Source organism: Fukomys damarensis, unplaced genomic scaffold, assembly GCF_012274545.1.
Source record: "Fukomys damarensis isolate Sample0158 unplaced genomic scaffold, DMR_v1.0_HiC HiC_scaffold_16, whole genome shotgun sequence".
NCBI lineage: Eukaryota > Metazoa > Chordata > Mammalia > Rodentia > Bathyergidae > Fukomys > Fukomys damarensis.
Genome location: NW_022900928.1, coordinates 50,458,213 through 50,476,396, shown reverse-complemented (window position 1 = coordinate 50,476,396; position 18,184 = coordinate 50,458,213). Strand labels below are relative to the sequence as shown.

Below are 18,184 nucleotides of genomic sequence, written 5' to 3'. Positions count from 1 at the left end.
AAAAAAAAAAAAAAAAAAAAAAAAAATTAAAATCTTGTGTTCAATGTATTCTTATATATAGATCAGAAGCACAAGCAAAAACAATACAATAGAAAAACCTTACCTTCATCAAAATTAAAACCTCTTGTGTGTCAATGTAAACTATCAATAAAATTGAAAGAAACTAATAGAATGCATTAAAACATTTGCAAATCATTTATTTGACAAAGGATTTATATCTGGAATATAATAACTTTTTTTTTTTTTTTGGTACCGGGGATTGAACTTGGGTCCTTGTGCTTGCAAGGCAGGCGGTGGAAACAATGAGCCAAATCCCCAGCCCCCGGAATATAATAACTTTTATACCACAATAATACAAAAACAAATAACTCAGATTGAAAATAATCTGAATAGACATTTTTCTAAAAAAGACATATAAACAATCAGTTAGCAGTTGAAAAGAATTCCTAACTTACTAGTCATCAAAGAAATACAAATCAAAATCACAGTAACTTCACACTCTCTAGGATGGTGTCTTAGTCATTTCTATGCACTTAATGAATTTGCTGAGACACAGTACTCAATACCTACACCTTATAGGAGGAGAGGTTGTTTTTATTTTTGCTTTTTGGCTCTCAGTTTCAATAATCAGTCCATGTTTGGCTCATTCCAAGGCAGAAAGGACACAGTAAAAGAGCATGGTAGAGGAAAACTGCTGCTCACTACATGGCTGCCAAGAAATAAGATAGAAGGGGATGGTGGAAGGGCTTGGGCAGCCAGGGGATGTGCTCTTGAGAGGGCAGAACTTGAAACTGTGACAGTCAAACCAAAAGCACAGTGAAGACCCCAGGGAGCTGGAGATGCTAGGAATTTAAAACATGTGCTGAGGGACACCACAGGCGAGGAGTGGAGCCACCAACAGAGAAGCCATGAGGTCTGCAACTGGGTAATATACTAGGGGTGGGGCTGCCTAATCTCTTTGGAGCTCATGGCTTCCAAAAATTTGCTCTGGGTGCTAAACATGGAGCTACAGGATTTCATGTATGCCCTGCTGGGTTTCAGTTTTGCTTCAGTCTGATTCCTTTCTATTTCCTATTCATTTTAGAATGGAAATTTTACCCTGTGCCATTGTAATTGGAAGTGTTTAACTTTCTTTTTGATTTTTACAGGGACTGAAAAGAGTTTGCCTTGAGTCTCAGAGGAAATTTTGGATTTGGACTTTTTAGCAATGCTAGAACTGTAAGACTCTGGTTTTTTTTAGACATGAACTAAATGCATTTATATAAAGAGATGTGCATGAGTCTTTTGCAGGCCAGGGGTGCACTATTATGGTTTATATCTAGATATTCTCCAAAGGCTTCATGTGCTCTTAGGTGGAACCTTTGGAATGTGATTGGATTTGGGGACAGTATAGCTGACTTGTTGATAGGCGATAGAGTCTGTTTGGAAGTGGGTTATAGAGCCTGATCACATAGGTTATACCTCTGTCCCCAGCTCCTCCTCTCTTCTCTGCTTCCTAGATGCTATGGGTTGAGTACCTTTTTCCTCTGCCATGCCTTAGAACTAGCTGACCATGGTCTGAATTGTGAGCCAATAATAATTCATTCCTCCTTTCAGCTGTGGCTGTTGAATATTTTGTTCTACTGATGAGAAGTTGATGAAGACATATGGCTAGACTTGAAATAAAATTAGTTTGTAGAAGCTTTGGTAAAGATACAGGAAGAAAAGATGGAAATAAAGTGTTTGTAGATAGGGAGGGGAGGGGGGGTAAAGGGAGGGCAGGGACAAGGGGAAAAAAATGAGAACCAAGACCTGTCATGTAGAGGTACAAGATCCCAACAAAGAATGTAACTGTACCATATCCCTAAAATGTACCAATAAAATCAATTAAAGCTGGAAAACAAAAACAAAAACAAACCGCCCCCCAAAACTAGATACTTCATATAGTCCAGTGGGAATGTAAAATGAAAAGCATGACTCTAGTAGTTCTTCAAATGATCAAACACAGAATTATTACATAATTCAGTATTTTCAATTCAGGGGAGAAGAAAACATGTATCTACTCAAGAACATGAACAATATCATTCATACTATTAAAAAGAACCTATCAGGGCCGGGGATTTAGCTCAGTGGTTCCACCACCTGCCTCGCAAGCACAAGGACCCGAGTTCGATCCCCAGTATCAAGAAAATAAAAAGAAACTATCAATTGAAGATAAGTGAAACAATACAAAGTTTTCTCAAACGTATCATAAAATAATAGTACTTAATATGAATCACCACCTTCTACTTGTATTTTCTTCTCTATACTTGTAAGAGGCAGATTTACTCCTAGGACATTTGCTTTACTTCAATGTTCATTTGTTAAATTAATCTGGGCTAAAATTAGAAGAGACTGTTAAATTTCTGCAATTTGCAACAGGAAAGCAAACAGGAATTGGATTTGTCCAGGATAAAAACTGCAAAAAATATTAAACTGTCCTCAAGTGTTTGTAAGTTTATAGCTCCCTTGAGCTTTGATCTTAGAATTAAAAAAATCATTTCTTCCCAATTATTTTGGAAATGCGCAAGACCAACATGCATATTAAGATTTCATTGATCCCATTTATGGTCTTCTCATTACTGAAATGAAAATTAAATGAAACTGTATCAATGAGACTTTGAGAGGCTAGAAGTGAGGGTGAGACTAAACTGACAGTATTATTTTGGCTGGCCAGACATTCTAATAGGAAAAAACACAGCAGCCAAGAAAATACTGTGGAAGGACAGATTTAACATCAATTTTGATTATGGTGTCATAAAAATGGCATGTGTTACAGAAAGTTTATCAGAATATCAGTTTGAAATAAGGTAGACAGAATGGAAGAAGACATTTCAACTGAAGGATACTTTCCATTTCTCTGTCTTTTCATAGGAATCCATGCATTCTTATCATTCTTTCTACCACCTGTGAGCAAACACTTCTATAATCTTCTCTTTATACATCTGATGTCACATTACAGAATGGTCTAGTTCACTTTTTCCAGGCAGAATGGGCTATAAAGAAACTTAAATAATGATATAGGCTAACCCTATGTCACTCTCCAGGAAGGAGAGAGGCATACAGATGTGAAAAGATCATTCCAGGTGTGAGAAGGAATAGCAGCACAGCAAATGAGCAGTGTCTAAAGGAAATGAGAACACATAAGGAAACACTATGCAGTAAAATATCAGAATTAATGGGGTCTGGCAGTTGGTAGCAAAACGAGCTCAAATTCAGAAATACCAAGAGGCAGGCAGTCAGAAAGAAGTCTGCCAACAAGAAGTGTGGTTTCAAAAATCATGGTGAGATTCTGGGACAGGGCTCAATCAAAGGGAAAGGATCCAGGAATTATAGTAGTTTTAGTCTGACAAGAAAGGTTGTTAGGCTAACTCATTGTCCACGAATCCATAGTGAGCTTCAGAAGCCATATCAAGTTTAATCAGATCCTCAAGGTCCTATTAGTTGTTACCAATTTATTCTAAAGAATTTCAAGGACTTAACTGTTTGGCAAACAGAATTTATATTGTCTTTTAATCCAAATAAAAGGTAAAAGTTAAATCCTTCAGCTTCATTTATGGCCTTTAATTCTTTAATCTTTCTAGCTCAGGTACTGGTCTTACAGACTTGCTAAGTACTCAGTTCACAGGAGGGAGGCAGGTGGCTTTAGTATAGAAGTCCTGGGAGTCAGGAAGAGCCCACTATTTTCCACAGGCTCTGCTCTTTAACTTTTCATTATCTTTAGGGCATCAACTGGGGTTTCCATTAGAAAATGAATTATGCCAACACACACACACACACACACATACACACATATACATTAGCTTTTTTCTTTTTTTTCCTCATTTTTATCGGTACTTTTTAGGTATACAATACAGTTATATTCATCATTGGGATCTTGTACCTTTACAAGATGTATCTTGGAAGTCAAATACATTTTTAAATGTCATCCTGTCCCTTCTCACTACTACTCTTACTAAAGTAGCAACAAGATATTTCATTTTATTATAAATGGACTATTTTAAAGACTGAGGAAGAATGGCTTAAATTACATATTTATTACTTATCCATTTTTTCCATTAAATTTATTGGTACATTTAAGGTAAAAAATACAGTTACATTCATCACTGGGATCCTGTATCTTTTTTTTTTTTTTTTTTTTTTTTTTTGGTACTGGGATTGAACTTGGGACCTTGTGCTTGCGAGGCAGGTGGTGTAACTACTGAGCTAAATCCCCAGCCTGGGTTCTTGTACCTTTACATGATGCATCTTGGCTATTATTTTTCCCCATTCCCCTGTCCTCCCTTCACCCTCTTCATCCCTCTCTATTTACAAAGTCTTTGGCTCCATTTTTTCCTTTTTTCATATTTTTCTTTCCCCTTATTTCCTTTCCTCTATCCTTCCCACTTCCCCTTCCCCTTTAGACTTTTACTTATGCATTTATTAATCCTGTCTCCTTCCCTCATGGGCACTGAGATATATTTTTATATCTATATTAGATTACCTTGACTACAGCTTATTTCTAATTACCATAGATGCTACCTTATAAAGATGCTTATCTATATAATATTATGTCATATTAGGGGATCCTTTGGAAAAAATGCTATGAAAATAAAGTATGCTTATAAAGACCAGCCAACCATTCTTCTCTAATGCATTTTATGCTGAGAAAATCCTTATGTTTCCACTCAGGAAAAGAAATGACTTTATAGGAATAGTCAGGCACATCTTGCTATGTAAGGACAGGAACATGGAACAAAGGGAGAAAGAGGGCTTAGATCTTCCCTGTTCTCCTAGAGGTTTGGTAAATGGATCACATTATTAGTGAGGTGTATTCATTCCTGTATAAATAATGCACATCATTTTTTTAGTTTCAAAATTAACTCATTTATTCTTAGAGCAACTTAAGTTTACCAAAAAAGAGAGCAGGAAATAAAGTAGGTTCACCGTGTAATCTCTCATCTTCCCTATTTCCTGAGCCCTTTACTTTCCCACAAACATAGCATCTTCTACTTTTAATATCTTGCATTCTTGTGGTAATTTATTACAGGTGATGAGCCAATACCAATACAAAATTATTAACTGAATTTATAGTCTATAGTAAGGCTCCTTTTTTGTACTGTATATTCTATAGTTGTTGACAAATTTATGACATTGACACACTATTAAAGTGCTGTACAGAAGAAACCACTGTCCTAAAAATGACCTGTGCTCCAGCTACTCATCCCTGCCCAGTTTTTACTTTTATAGATCATACTTTTCAACAGAAAAATCACTGTTCAGTTTTTTTTCGTAGACTGTTTAGAGACTATCTATTATTTTATAGGGAACTGAAAACTTACCGGCTCAACAAATTCAAACTTCTTCTTTTCTTGAACCTCTTGAATTTTAAAGACATATTCCAATGATGCTTCATAGAAGTTTTGATGCTCTCGGTCAATCTGTGTATCTGCCTGAAGAATAAGAAACAGGCAAAGCATGGCACAGGGAGTAAAAACCAATGGTTCTATATAGAGATAGAGTCAATGCATTACTTCAAAATGTTTACTGAAACGAATTCTGTAGGAAGGTTTAATAAAGCAGTTATTACAGTCCTTATTCACAAGATCTTACAGCACATAGAGTCAAGAAACACAGACACACAGAGGAAATGACAGGAGTTATTCTCCTGAAAAAGTAAAAAAAAATTGAAGGGTTTGACACAGTTTTTTTGCAGGGCAAATATAGGGAAAAAAGAAGAGTAAGTGAAATCTGCATCACACTATGAGAGAGCTTGCACCCTGAATATTAAATCTGGATATCAAGAAAGGGAGAAGAATCTGGGAATATTAAGCAGAAGGGATGCATCATTAAGTAAAATTTTGGAAAAATAATATGGTAGCAGAACCAAAAAAAAAAAATTCAATAGCTCTAACCTGATGAATCATGTTCCATCACTGACAGGCACATTCATTCTTTCTGAATGCAATAAGGTTCTACTGATAAAGTGTGGGAGAGCATTACTGAGAAAATTTCATTTTCTTTCTGACTTTACTTCTCTCCCCTTTTTTTGTGCCCACTACCACTCTCAGATGCACTCTTAAAATGGACTTTAGTTCAGCAGAAAGACACAGTTTACTTGTCCAGTTTCACACCTCTAGCTGACAGCTGGGATTACTGAAAGCCGATGAAAATAACAGGCAATCTGGGGTATCAAAGTGTCCACTCACAATTAGAGAACAGAAAATTGCTTTGGAGACATTTAAAATAGTTATTTTATGAAAGAAAATCTTGAATAAATTAAGTTTCTTGGCATGGACATCATCACACCATAAGATTTCATTTCAAGCTCCTTTAAAAATAATTATAATCTTAGGCATCTATGTACATACCAGTGATTATGAAAAACCCAACATTATCAGCAACTCATTTGGATTTTTAAAGTTGGTAATTCCAAGTTTTTAAGCTAATATATGTGAAAAATATATAAACCATGTGGAAGCTTTGAATAAAAGATTTCTGAGTTCTCATAGATTATTTAGAAAAGATCCAGGCACCAACTATAAAAATCAAAAGAAAATACATATTCTAAATAAACCAGGGCCGGGGATTTAGTTCAGTGGTGCCGCCGCCTGCCTTGAAAGCACAGGGTCCTGAGTTTTATCCCCAGTACAAAAAACAAAACAAAACAAAACAAAAAATAAATAAATAAACCATATCTCTTTTTTTCTTACCATCATTTAAGGGAGACACACAAGATACATAGTGGTATATATGTTTAACGACTGGTTTTCTAGGGAGAAAAACCTGACTTGCAGTTTTTGCTGGTTTCCTACAAATAGTCCCTAAATGACCACTTCCAAATCACAAACTCATTATCACTGAATGTAGGAGTGAGAAAGAGAAGCAAAAATAGGCACTCCAGAGCAAGCTTCAGTACACTACAGATGAAAGAGATGCAAGAATATCTTATATTCTGAGGCAACATTCTACTCCACAAGCTACTGTTAAATTTTAATTACTTTAAAATGTGATGGCCGGGGATATAGCTCAGCGGTACTGTGCATGCCTGACAAGGGCAAGGTCCTGAGTTTGATCCCCACTACCAAAAAAATAAAATGTGATGACATTAATTGTGCTGCCTACCATAATGGAAGAAACTGATCACTGCAACAGCTTTTGAGCCTGCACTGGTTACTACTAATCAACAGGTTATATAGAAAACAGTTAAATACAGCAGTCCTGGACTGCTATCTTTTGAAAGGTCTCCTTACAAAACTGGTCCTAGGCTGCTGTCTGGGAATGTGAATTGGAGAGTGTTAGCTGATAAGGATGTGCCTAAACTGTACAAACAGTATGGTTTATGCCAAACACTTCCTTTTCTTTCAAGAGTGTGAAATATGGGTAAATGCCAGGGAGAGAGGTACCTTTGTGATAATCCTGCAATAAAACTCTGAGCAGTGATTTTCTCATGAACTTTCTTGGTAAGGCAACATTTGACATGAGCTGTCACTACTCACTGTTGGGGGAAGAAAGCATGCCCTACTTGTCTCCACTAAGAGGATAAGAAGGTTACCCCAGCCTTTGCTCCAAACACCTTTCACTTTGCCTGTTTTTCTTTCTGTCCAATCACTGTAATAAATCACAGCCATGAATATGACTGTATCTTGCATCCTATGTGTCCTCCTAGATAACCAACAACCACAGTGGGAATCTTGTCAACCATTAAACAAGAGCATGAAGTCACTGATTCAGAAATTATTTTGCTATGTACAGTACTATTCCACTGGACCCCCCAAAAGGGGCAGGGTGCAAAGAAAGAAGAGAAATGATGATTCTTGTCAACTGCTAGTTAAAGATGTTTTCAAGCATCTTTAACATAGGCAACTGAAATTTGATATACCAAAGCTGCTCTGAGGACAGCTTAGATATTTTCAGTACTAGATATATAAAGGTATTTTTATAACTGGAATGAATTACTGAAGTATATAAGCAGACTGTGTGGTTCACTAGTGAACACTTGCTTATGAATCTAGTAGCTGCTGGTGCTATAAATTTGGTACTGGATAAGTAGATCAGTGATACAGCTTTTAAGTCAAATTGAGACAATTTTAAAACTAAAAGGGAACATTAGCAACAATTATGTCAGAACAACATGTGTACACTGTTGTTCACACGGCAAGAGTGATTGTGAAGTAAGAAACCAAATTAATTTCACAGGAAAACCACATGGTTCTACACGTACTTAAATCTTCTAAGAAAGTACAATAAACTACCTTGACTCAAAATAGGGGGAAGCCATGGGTGATACGTGTTTTAATCATTCCAAGAGGACAAAAGGTTCAAGATAGCCTATAAAGAATAAGCACGTTTAACTTTGGTAATTCTTATGTATCTAGAATCTGTTCATTGGTTCTGTGTTTTCCATCTTATTGGAATACTGGTTCTTGCTGATCCTCTGGATTTCTGCAGGATCTTTTGTGACTTCACCTTTTTCATTACTAATTGAATGGATTTGAGCCTTTTCTTTTGTTTTGTTGATAAGGTTGGCTAAGGGCTTGTCAATTTTATTTATTGTTTCAAAAAACTCTTTGACTAATCTTTTTGTATCATTTTCTTAGTCTCCAAAAGCAATTCTAGGCAACAGAGACAAGGTAGGAAGTATCACAATTCCCAACTTGAAACTACACTACAAAACCACTGCGATAAAAACAGCATGGTACTGGCAAAGAAACAGACCTGAAGGTCAGTGGAACAGATTACAAGATGCAGAAACAACACCAGACAAATTCAGCTACCTTATCTTTGACAAAGGAGCCAACCATCCTCACTGAAGGAAAGACAGCCTCTTTAATAAATGGTGATGGAAAAACTGGATTTCAACTTGTCAAAGATTAAAAACTAGACCCCTATCTTTCACCACACACTAAACTAAAATCCAAGTGGATTGAAGATATATATATATATACACACACACACACACACACACACACACACACATATATATATATATATATAAATATATGTAAAAGAAATATATTAAATATATAAATACAGATATAAATAAAATATATAAATATAAATAAATAAATATATATATGTAAACAGAAACTCTAAACTTGCTGGAAGATAAGTTAGGTGGGACTCTTGAAGATACTGGTATAGGAAAAGCATTTATGAACCAATCCTCAGTAGCATGGGGACTAGCACAAAGAATCAACAATTGGCATCTCATCATTTTAAAAAGATTCTGCAATGCAAGAGAAATCACCAACAGAGCTAAGAGGCAACCTACAATGTGGAGAAAAAAATTCATCAGTTGCTCCTCAGACAAAGGTCTGATATAGAATATAAAAAGAGCTCAAATAAATCAAACACCCCAAATATAAAGAAACAATATAAAAAAAAGGAACCTGAAATGAACAGACATTTCTCAGACAAACAAATGAAAGCAGCAAATAAACATGAAAAAATGTTCCACATCACTGGTCATTCTAGAAATGCAGATGAAAACAATGCTGAGATTCCATCTCATCCTAGAAAGAATGGTTACTATCAAGAAATCAACCAATAACAAATGCTGGAGGGGCTGTAGGGAGAAAGGAACTCTTCTCCACTGTGGGTGAGAGTGCAGGCTGGTGCAACCACTGTGGAAATCAATATGGAAATACCCCAAACAACTAGGATTAGAGGTCCCATTTGACCCAGCTATTCCACTGCTGGGTATCTTCCCAAAAGAATTAAAAGAATCATATCACAGTGATATTTGCTCACCCATGTTTATAGCGGCACAGTTTGTAATAGCTAAAACTTGGAAACAGCCCAATTGCCCATCAACTGGAGACTAGATAAAGAAGATGTGGTTATTTTTATTAAATAGCCATAAAGAATGAGAAACTAGAGATATTTATAGCTACCTGGATATACATTGACACCATACTCCTAAGTGAAATTAATAAGACACACATGCGTAAATACTGAATAGTTTCCCTGGTGTGAAAAACTAAAAGTGTAAATAAGGATCAAAATGTATAACTGATATTGTGTAATAGGAAGAAAAGGTCTAAATGAGTAGGGGAAATAGGAGGAACCAGGGAAAGGTAAAAAAGGAAAAGAAAAAATATGAGAAAAGGATAAACATGGAAATAATGTCTTTGTAAACAGGGCAGGGTGGAGGGAGTGAAGGGAGGGCTGTGAAAGGGGAAAAATAAGAACCAAGGTAAGTCATGTAAAGGTAGAAGATGCCAATGATGAATGTAACTTTACTTTACACCTAAAATGTTCCAATAAACTTTTTAAAAAAGAATTTTTTAAGGTTTAGAGTAGGTGGAGAGATAAATAAGAAGAGTCTGAGAAAAAGAACAGAATCAGAAGTCAGAAGTTTTCTTTCGGTTGATCAAAAGATATGTGACTGAATGTTCAGTCTGGATCAATCATAATGACAGTTCAGGTAGAAAAGCTGACATAGACTACATCCTATGAATAGTGCAAACACTTGAGGATGATGCTAAAGGGACCCAAGCTGTATTTCAAGAAGATTAACATGAGGACAGTGGTGAATTCATTGATTAAATGTATGCATGGGAACATAAGATCTTTTATTTGGTAATGATAAAGTGTCCAGTATACCCCCAGAAGAAAGTTAGGTTAAAAGATGTGATGTGAAAAACAAGGGAAAAGAAAGATGAATTTGACAAAAGAAATAATATTAGCATTAACAGATAGTAAAGGAAATGAGAAAGAGAAAATTTTGGAAAGAGTGATGTGTAAGATTTTATAAGTTTCACTAAGAAATGATACTCTAAAGCCTCAGTAACTCTGGGCATTGCAGAGTGGTCAGACCTGACAAGATCACGCTCTGGGATCCAGTCCAGACAATAAGGAAGGAGGAGATCCTTCCACATAAATGGCAGGGTAAGAACACAGTTCCTAGAACTGCATCGAAGGGTATCACATCATTACAGGGGTGGGGATAAGGGGAACCTGTCAAAAGAGTATTTAGTGGCAGATGAAAACCTCAGACACAGATTTCTAAAAGGAATCTATCTTGTACTTTACTTTTTCTCCTAACTACAAATGCAATAAATATTCATTATGGTAACTTTATTATTCATTACTACAGCACAGAAACGTGAAGATAAAAATCACCGTACCATTATTAATAGTTTGATGTGCAACACACACAAAAATCTACTTTAAAAATATCTGGGATATTATTGTATATTCTGGCTAAAAATTTATTTTTTCTTGCTTAATCTAACAATATTTCCAATATTTTCAGTATTTCAGTGATTTATTTATATAAATTTGTGTATTTGAGGTAAATTTCTATCAATAGAAATAATTTCAACTACTCATTACAATTCCAGTTTTCTGAAATACGGTATCAAATTTACCTTGGGATGAGAGAGTGGGAAATGGAGAATAGATAAGTGATTCTCTGTCAAGACATGTTATGTGCATATTCCAATTGGCCAAAATTAACATCACTACTCTACATTACAAGCATTAATAAAAAAATAAAAATATAAAATGAGTAAATATTTTATGTTCTCATATGTATACCTTATTTCTGATGCTTCCACTAACAATGATTATCTTTTAATAAATTAAAAATGACATATTAGTTTACATTGTTTCAGATGTGACATTGTGATATTTATTATAGTTTACAGTTCCCCTTTGATCAGTTCTCTCTTGTATCCTTAGACTATTTTTTTTACTGATTTGCAAATGTGTCATATTTAAAAGATGGTAATACTATGTCATGTTGTGTAAATTCCCTAATGCTTTGGCATTTAATCTTGTTTAATATTTTTAAAATATATTATTTTAATACATTCAGGTTTTTCTACATTTCCATTTTGATTTCTTCCTTTTATCTTAACCTTTGAAAGGAATTATTCATTCATATATCCAGCATGATTTCTTTTCATCCACTATAAAGCCTGCAATCTTGACAAGTTTGTTTCCAATTCTCCAACTGTTTACTCCAATGACCTGTCTAACTGATGGCTTTGAAACTCTGTCAACACAAGCTGACCTTTCAAGTAATTTCTGAAAATGGCCAGCTGCTTATTTTCTATGAGCAAAATGAATAGGAAGTCAGCAGTGCAGGTTAAGAACACACAGAGGGATCTTTCTGAGAACAAGTTAATAAGCATGGTGCTGACTGAAGAGCCAAAGCTGCTCTGGAAGGGAACAGATGACATCTCATGCTATGTCACAGAATTAAATGCTTTTGTGGCAGCATCTCCCTGTGACAGGTTTAATTCTTGGAGGAGAAAGGGGGGAGAACCAAGTTATATTTTTCGCTGTCTACATTGTATCTCCCTAAGGAACTGCTTTAACACATCTTAGGTTGTGCTGTGTTAAGGGCTGTACCTGCTGGCAAAGAAGTGTGTACATGCTTGTACATTTGTGGGGTAAGACGGGGAAGAAGATATTACAAACTATGTTAGAGACTTTTCTAGCCTCCAACTAAATACAGAACCAGAACAAATACTCTAATATACCATGGCCTAAGGAACTGTAGGTCACTAGCAAGGAAAGTTACATATTGAGCTAAGATGTCAGGAAAAACTGTAACATAGCCTCTAAAAGGCAATAAATTACGATAAAGTTACCCTTTCCTTGAGAGCTTTGAAGCAATGTCTTGTCTAAAGGTAGCCCTCATATTGACCAAGAATCTAAAGTTCACTAGGGACTCTAAAAAACAATCTTGATTTTGAGGAAATCAGTTTTTTAAATGACACCTGGCCATAGTCCTTTGCATGGCAGATGACTATGTACTGATGACAATTATGGGAGCCTCCTTCAAATTTCTCTCTAAAGTCTACTCTAATGCAACATAAAATGAGAAGTACGAGCATGTAAAACATCTGTAACACATAAACAGAATATTAAATTACAATAGGCAATAACTTCTCATATGAAAGTAAGTATGTCTAAGAAATTTAAAATAGAATCTAGTTTTTCTTAATGGCAGATTGTCTTCCATTTCACTTCAGTCACTTGAGCTCTGCATGAGCACAGAATTGTACACAAAGCATGCATTAATAATGGAAGACATAGATTACAGTGAACTCATGTATACACATCCAGCAAAACCAATTCTCCCAATATGAATCAGCTTTAAGTGAAGAAATAATGTCTTCAATAATATGAGTATGCTGGGGAAAAAAAAGGAATCAAATGCCAAAATAATATTACGTTTTTTTTTTCCCTCTGTGGAAATTTTAACACTTTTGTTAAGCATGAGTTTCGGCTAATCTTGGAAGCGTGGGAATAAAGAAATGGGATTAGAAGTACAGAGGATCAAGAATTTAAAAAGCAGTTTGCAAAGGGAGGAGGCTTTGCTAGGATGAGGATCACGATGATATATCTGATAGTGGTTCTTCACTGTGATATCTAGAAGTAGAGGGAGGGGCAACCAGAGATACTCACAAAGACTGGGAATGTCTGTAGATTCCCTAATAGGTTTTGGATGGTGTACTGAGCTGTGGGTGTACCACCTCAACAACTCCCCGCTCCCTACTCACTGCACTGCATACTAGCTGAATTTCCATGTAGAACTTTATAGTTTTACTGTTCCTAAGATACCAATGGCAAGGGAGTCTTATTTTTTGTAGCTTTTTTTTATACCAGGGATCGAACTCAGTACCTTGTGCTTGTGAAGCAGGCACTGGAACCACTGAGCTAAATCCCCAGCCAAGGGAGTCTTATTTTTTTGACACAGTCTATCATTCAATCTAGAACTGCACTGTTTCTTAGTGGAAGAACTACTGTTGATTTACAAATTACAGTTACAATGCTACCAATGGAAGGAATATAATATATTTCAGACAAAGGGAAGTAGACTGCAAGATATATATACATATTAGTAAAATATTCTTTATCCTTTGTTCCTAAAAAATTGAAAGTAATTGAGATTTTTAAAGTAAACACTTCTATATCTTTTTCTGTCAATCTGAAACACAGCTTTAAAATCAATGGCAGAGATTTTTAAAATTTAACATAAAATGAACTTGATATGACTTCCTGCTAAAATATGATCAAGAAGAAGGAAAAAAATCTTGTTTCAATACTTCTAATTGTTGAAGGAAATACTAATCTTTTACTTAGCACCACTAATATTAAGTGACAAAATGTGTCCAATGCGCTGTCCATAGTAGGCTCAACCAAGTTGATTACTATTATTGTTCTTTTATTAAAAAATAGGACATTGTGACTTTGCATGAGTTAATATTATTGCCTTCTCTACATTTCAATAAGAAAAGCTCACCTCTTGCAAATGAGATTCCTTTTTCTTTGCAGACAAATTCAAATGCTTGTCAAGAATAGAATAGTATTTTTCACTCTCCTTGTCAAATTTCTTCTTTCCATCCTAGGGATAGCAATTACAATTAGAAAAATTCAAATCAGAGCATCAAGGAAGCCTTCATTTTCTCAATACTCTCCAAGAGTCCAATATAGTTATTTAATATAAAGTTGGAAAGTTTCAACTATGTGCAAAACCTTAATTCAATAGAGTGTTGTAGATTATTCAGATGGGTTAACATACAACTGGTTCAAAGAACCACTCATATAGACTATATTCATGGAATCACATTATTTCCCACCCACGTTTTCAAATGACTAAAAAAAAAAAAAATTTTTTTTTTTTGGTACCGGTGATCAAACTCAGGACTTTGTGCTTGAGAGGCAGGTGTGGCACCACTGAACTAAATCCCTGGCCCTCAAATGGCTAATTTTTGACAGAGAGGAAAGCAGACCTTCAAATGCAGCAGCCTCAAATAAATAAGAAAATTAAAAGTCAAATCAAAAGGATTAACATCTGCGTCACATATTCTAACTTTTCTATTTCTAACACATCAAGTTTTCTTTATGGGGGTGGGAGGGTGCCAATAAACAGGATGGTCTTTTTATGAAGGAAGAAAATAACTTTACTTTTTAGCTAACGGTATACTTGCACAGAAGTGAAAATGGAAGGAAATACTGAAGGGAATAAAATATATACCTGGGCATATAATATTCTGAAGCTATAAATATTGTACTACCAGGTATGTCTATTTATTCATCCATACAACATTACTAAGTAATTTGCATGCACAAATGTGACTGGTCAAAGAAATACTAGTCCCTCCTTTTAGTGTTTTTGAAATTGAAATTTCTGGATTACCTGAATCAGAGTCAAGTGTTTATTGTTTGTTCAAAAATTCACAGTCCTACTTCCCTTCATCCAAAGACTGTAGAACTATTTTTTAAACTTCTACGATTATTACTCATAATGCTTTGTTCCATTACTTGCATAAATACTTGGAAAAGTTTGCTTAAAAAAAGCTGTGTGGACAGATAGATGAAAGAAAGGAAGGAAGCAAGGGAAGGAAGAAAAAAGGAAGGAAAGGTAGAGAGAGAGGAAAAAAGGGAGGAAAAGGAGGATGAAATGAAAGGAGGTCAGACAAAGAAGGGGAAGAAATAGAAGACCTCTAACTTAGGGGGGTCTTTCCCACTACTGTAAGGCTGTCAGATCCAAGTCAATGCACCCAGGTAATACTATTTTAATCCACTGGCATTCTGAACTTTCTTTTCAAATACGCTTTCACGATCACATCATGATCTGTTTCCATATATGGAATTTTAGAAAAAATTGATAAAATTGAGTTGAACAGGAGGGTTTCGCTTTAAAAGTTCAAATGAGTTTTATTTAAGAAGTATGAGAAGTTTGTACATTAAAATATTACATCTGAAAATAAAAGAGGAAAAGTTCTCAAAACCTTTAAGGTGCTTTTATTACGTACAGAGAAAGTGTTGTCTTATTAAGAGAAACAAAACTGGAAAGTAAGAATACCATTTCCATCCAAAAAAGATTTTTTGGGGAATTTACAAAACAAAATATGGAAGAGCAGACTTCAAGCAGAAAGACGCACAGGTAATTGCATAAAAATTAAAACTTTATACCAGAGGTTCAAATCCTCTTCTTAACAGAATGGTATGAGATTGATCTTCATGTTGTTAGAACAGACATTTTGGTGAACATTTCATCTTTTCCTTAGCTGTTCTTACTCTTTAATGTGATATTTCATGCCTACAACTAATCTATCCAATTTACCTTTCCAAACACCATTCTTACTAACTCCTTTTCAGCTCCCTTTTCATGTTCTCTTTTGTTCTTCCTTTATTCCAGACTGTCCTCTCTGTCATTAATGCTCATTTCTTCCAATTTATACATATTCAAGTTATATATACTTTTACCATCGAGATCAAATAAACCTCATCCCTAAGTCCCATCTATCAGCACTCTATCTTTTTAATATTCACACAGCCATATAAACAAGTCTCTTGGTGTCCCTGGTCTATGCTATAGCAGAGAGATTATGTATATGCGCCATTCACCTTAAAACTGAACATCCAATGAGTAACCAACAGAAATTTAAGAGGTAGTGAAATTCTCTCTTATTTACATGTATGGCCACCATAATCCCTCACAGAAATTCTATTTGCTCAATAAATTGTTGCAAGAGGCAGATTTGCACAATTAGCCCAAACTCAGGCCCAAAAACCTCAATATGAGTGGGTAACCAGCTGCATTTGAGTGTAATACATAAAACTGACTCGCGTGCAAATTACAATATAGGCCTACAATTTTGTACTGGGCACAGAAGAGGAAGATACTGGTTTCAAGAGACTACAACACAGCTGTGGTGATGACACTTGTGTTTTTGTTTTCAGCTAGTGTTTGGGGACATTTTTGGAAATGTTAATTCAATGCCAACACATCAGCATTTCTGGCAATACAAGAATCATTTCTAGAACCACTTCCTGGATTCTTATTCAAATTTTCGCTCTTCACAGGCCAGAAAAAAGAAAAATTTACTCTAAGGTTCCAGTGATGTAGAAAACAAAAACACACTCAGTTCGAGCATAAAATAAAGAGGTGAGATTAAAAGACTAGACCACACAAAGGACAACTATAATCTAGGGAAGCATGTTCCAGAAAACAAAAAGCACTATTTCCTGAAACTCACATTACGCCTAAAAGCAATGATTTACTGATCACATAAGCCAAATCTTACTTGGATTCAGAAACAACCCACACAGCTCTCTCTTGTCTCTTGTGTACTTGTTATGGAAATCAAACCAAAATTTCTCTAAAAGTAGTGCTGGGAAGGAATGGAAAATAATCCGTAAATAAACCTTTACTATATGCTATGCATAATCTCTGTCTTCTTATTGCTAAAGCAAGATTTTAATAAAAGGAAGACTACATATTATCATGGTACATTTTCCTGAGGTCCACAGGAAGTATATTCAAATTACATAATCATTTAAAATAACATCCAGAAGAAAAAGTAATTTGAAAGAAAAAAAAAGATGCAAGGGATAGCCTACAAGATAGATATATAAACATTTATAAGTACTATTTAGCTAGTACTCACTTTAATATATTAATTGCTGCATATCTATATAGAGATTACATATCTATACAGAGATTCAAAGACAGAGACACAGAGGACAACTACTGTGTAAAACAGGTCAAAAGCACATAGTAAATTAGTCCCTAAGCCAAATTATAGCCAGAATAAGGCATGTTACATCTGAGTCTATAATCAGTCTTTTTCCCCAAGTACAGTGCCTTTACCCTGAGCACAGTGATGATGCAATCACTTAGCCATTGCGGCTGTGCCCCCATTTTACACACTGAGTGACAGGTGGCGGGAAACCACTGCAGAACGAATCCAAGTGTCAATTTCACAAGTAGTATTGCTATTTAAAGCAGAAACTTTGTGTGAAATATTTAAAAATTTTTAGACATTTATCACATTCATCTATATATTAACATGCACAATATCATTAAAGACAAGGCTACCCGTGCTTTCTACTGACCACAAGAGGGTACTAAAGATGAAGAACAACAGACTCTACCACATTTAGATAATTCAAATAGAAATTCTCAAAATGTTGTACAATCATTTTTGTATAAAAGGCTATTACAAAGTTTTAAGTACTAGTACTAGCAACCTTTATTTTAATGTTATGTTTTAAACAAATAAGTGAATAAATATTCCTATATTTCTTCTTAGAATTGATTCATCATATATTTAATGCTTCAACAATATAAATATCACTCAGGATATTGTGAAATTTCCCATGTAACTAATGGTGTCATCACCATGTTGGTATGACCATTACCTAAAAAGCACTATAT

General features: G+C 35.1%; 1 protein-coding gene across 2 annotated transcripts in view; it reads right to left on the bottom strand.

Moving 5' to 3' along the window:
• Arhgap42 (Rho GTPase activating protein 42) overlaps nucleotides 1–18,184 on the bottom strand; it is a 265,379-nt gene that overhangs the window by 55,742 nt on the left and 191,453 nt on the right. For both annotated transcript variants that reach the window (XR_783877.3, XM_010642036.3), the window contains exons 5-6: nucleotides 14,261–14,362; nucleotides 5,340–5,450 (exon numbers count right to left, since the gene is read on the bottom strand). Coding sequence is in view for 1 of the 2 variants with exons in the window: in XM_010642036.3 (XP_010640338.1) it covers nucleotides 5,340–5,450; nucleotides 14,261–14,362 (213 nt within the window). In the remaining variant the exon portion in view is untranslated. The remainder of the gene's footprint in view (nucleotides 1–5,339; nucleotides 5,451–14,260; nucleotides 14,363–18,184) is intronic.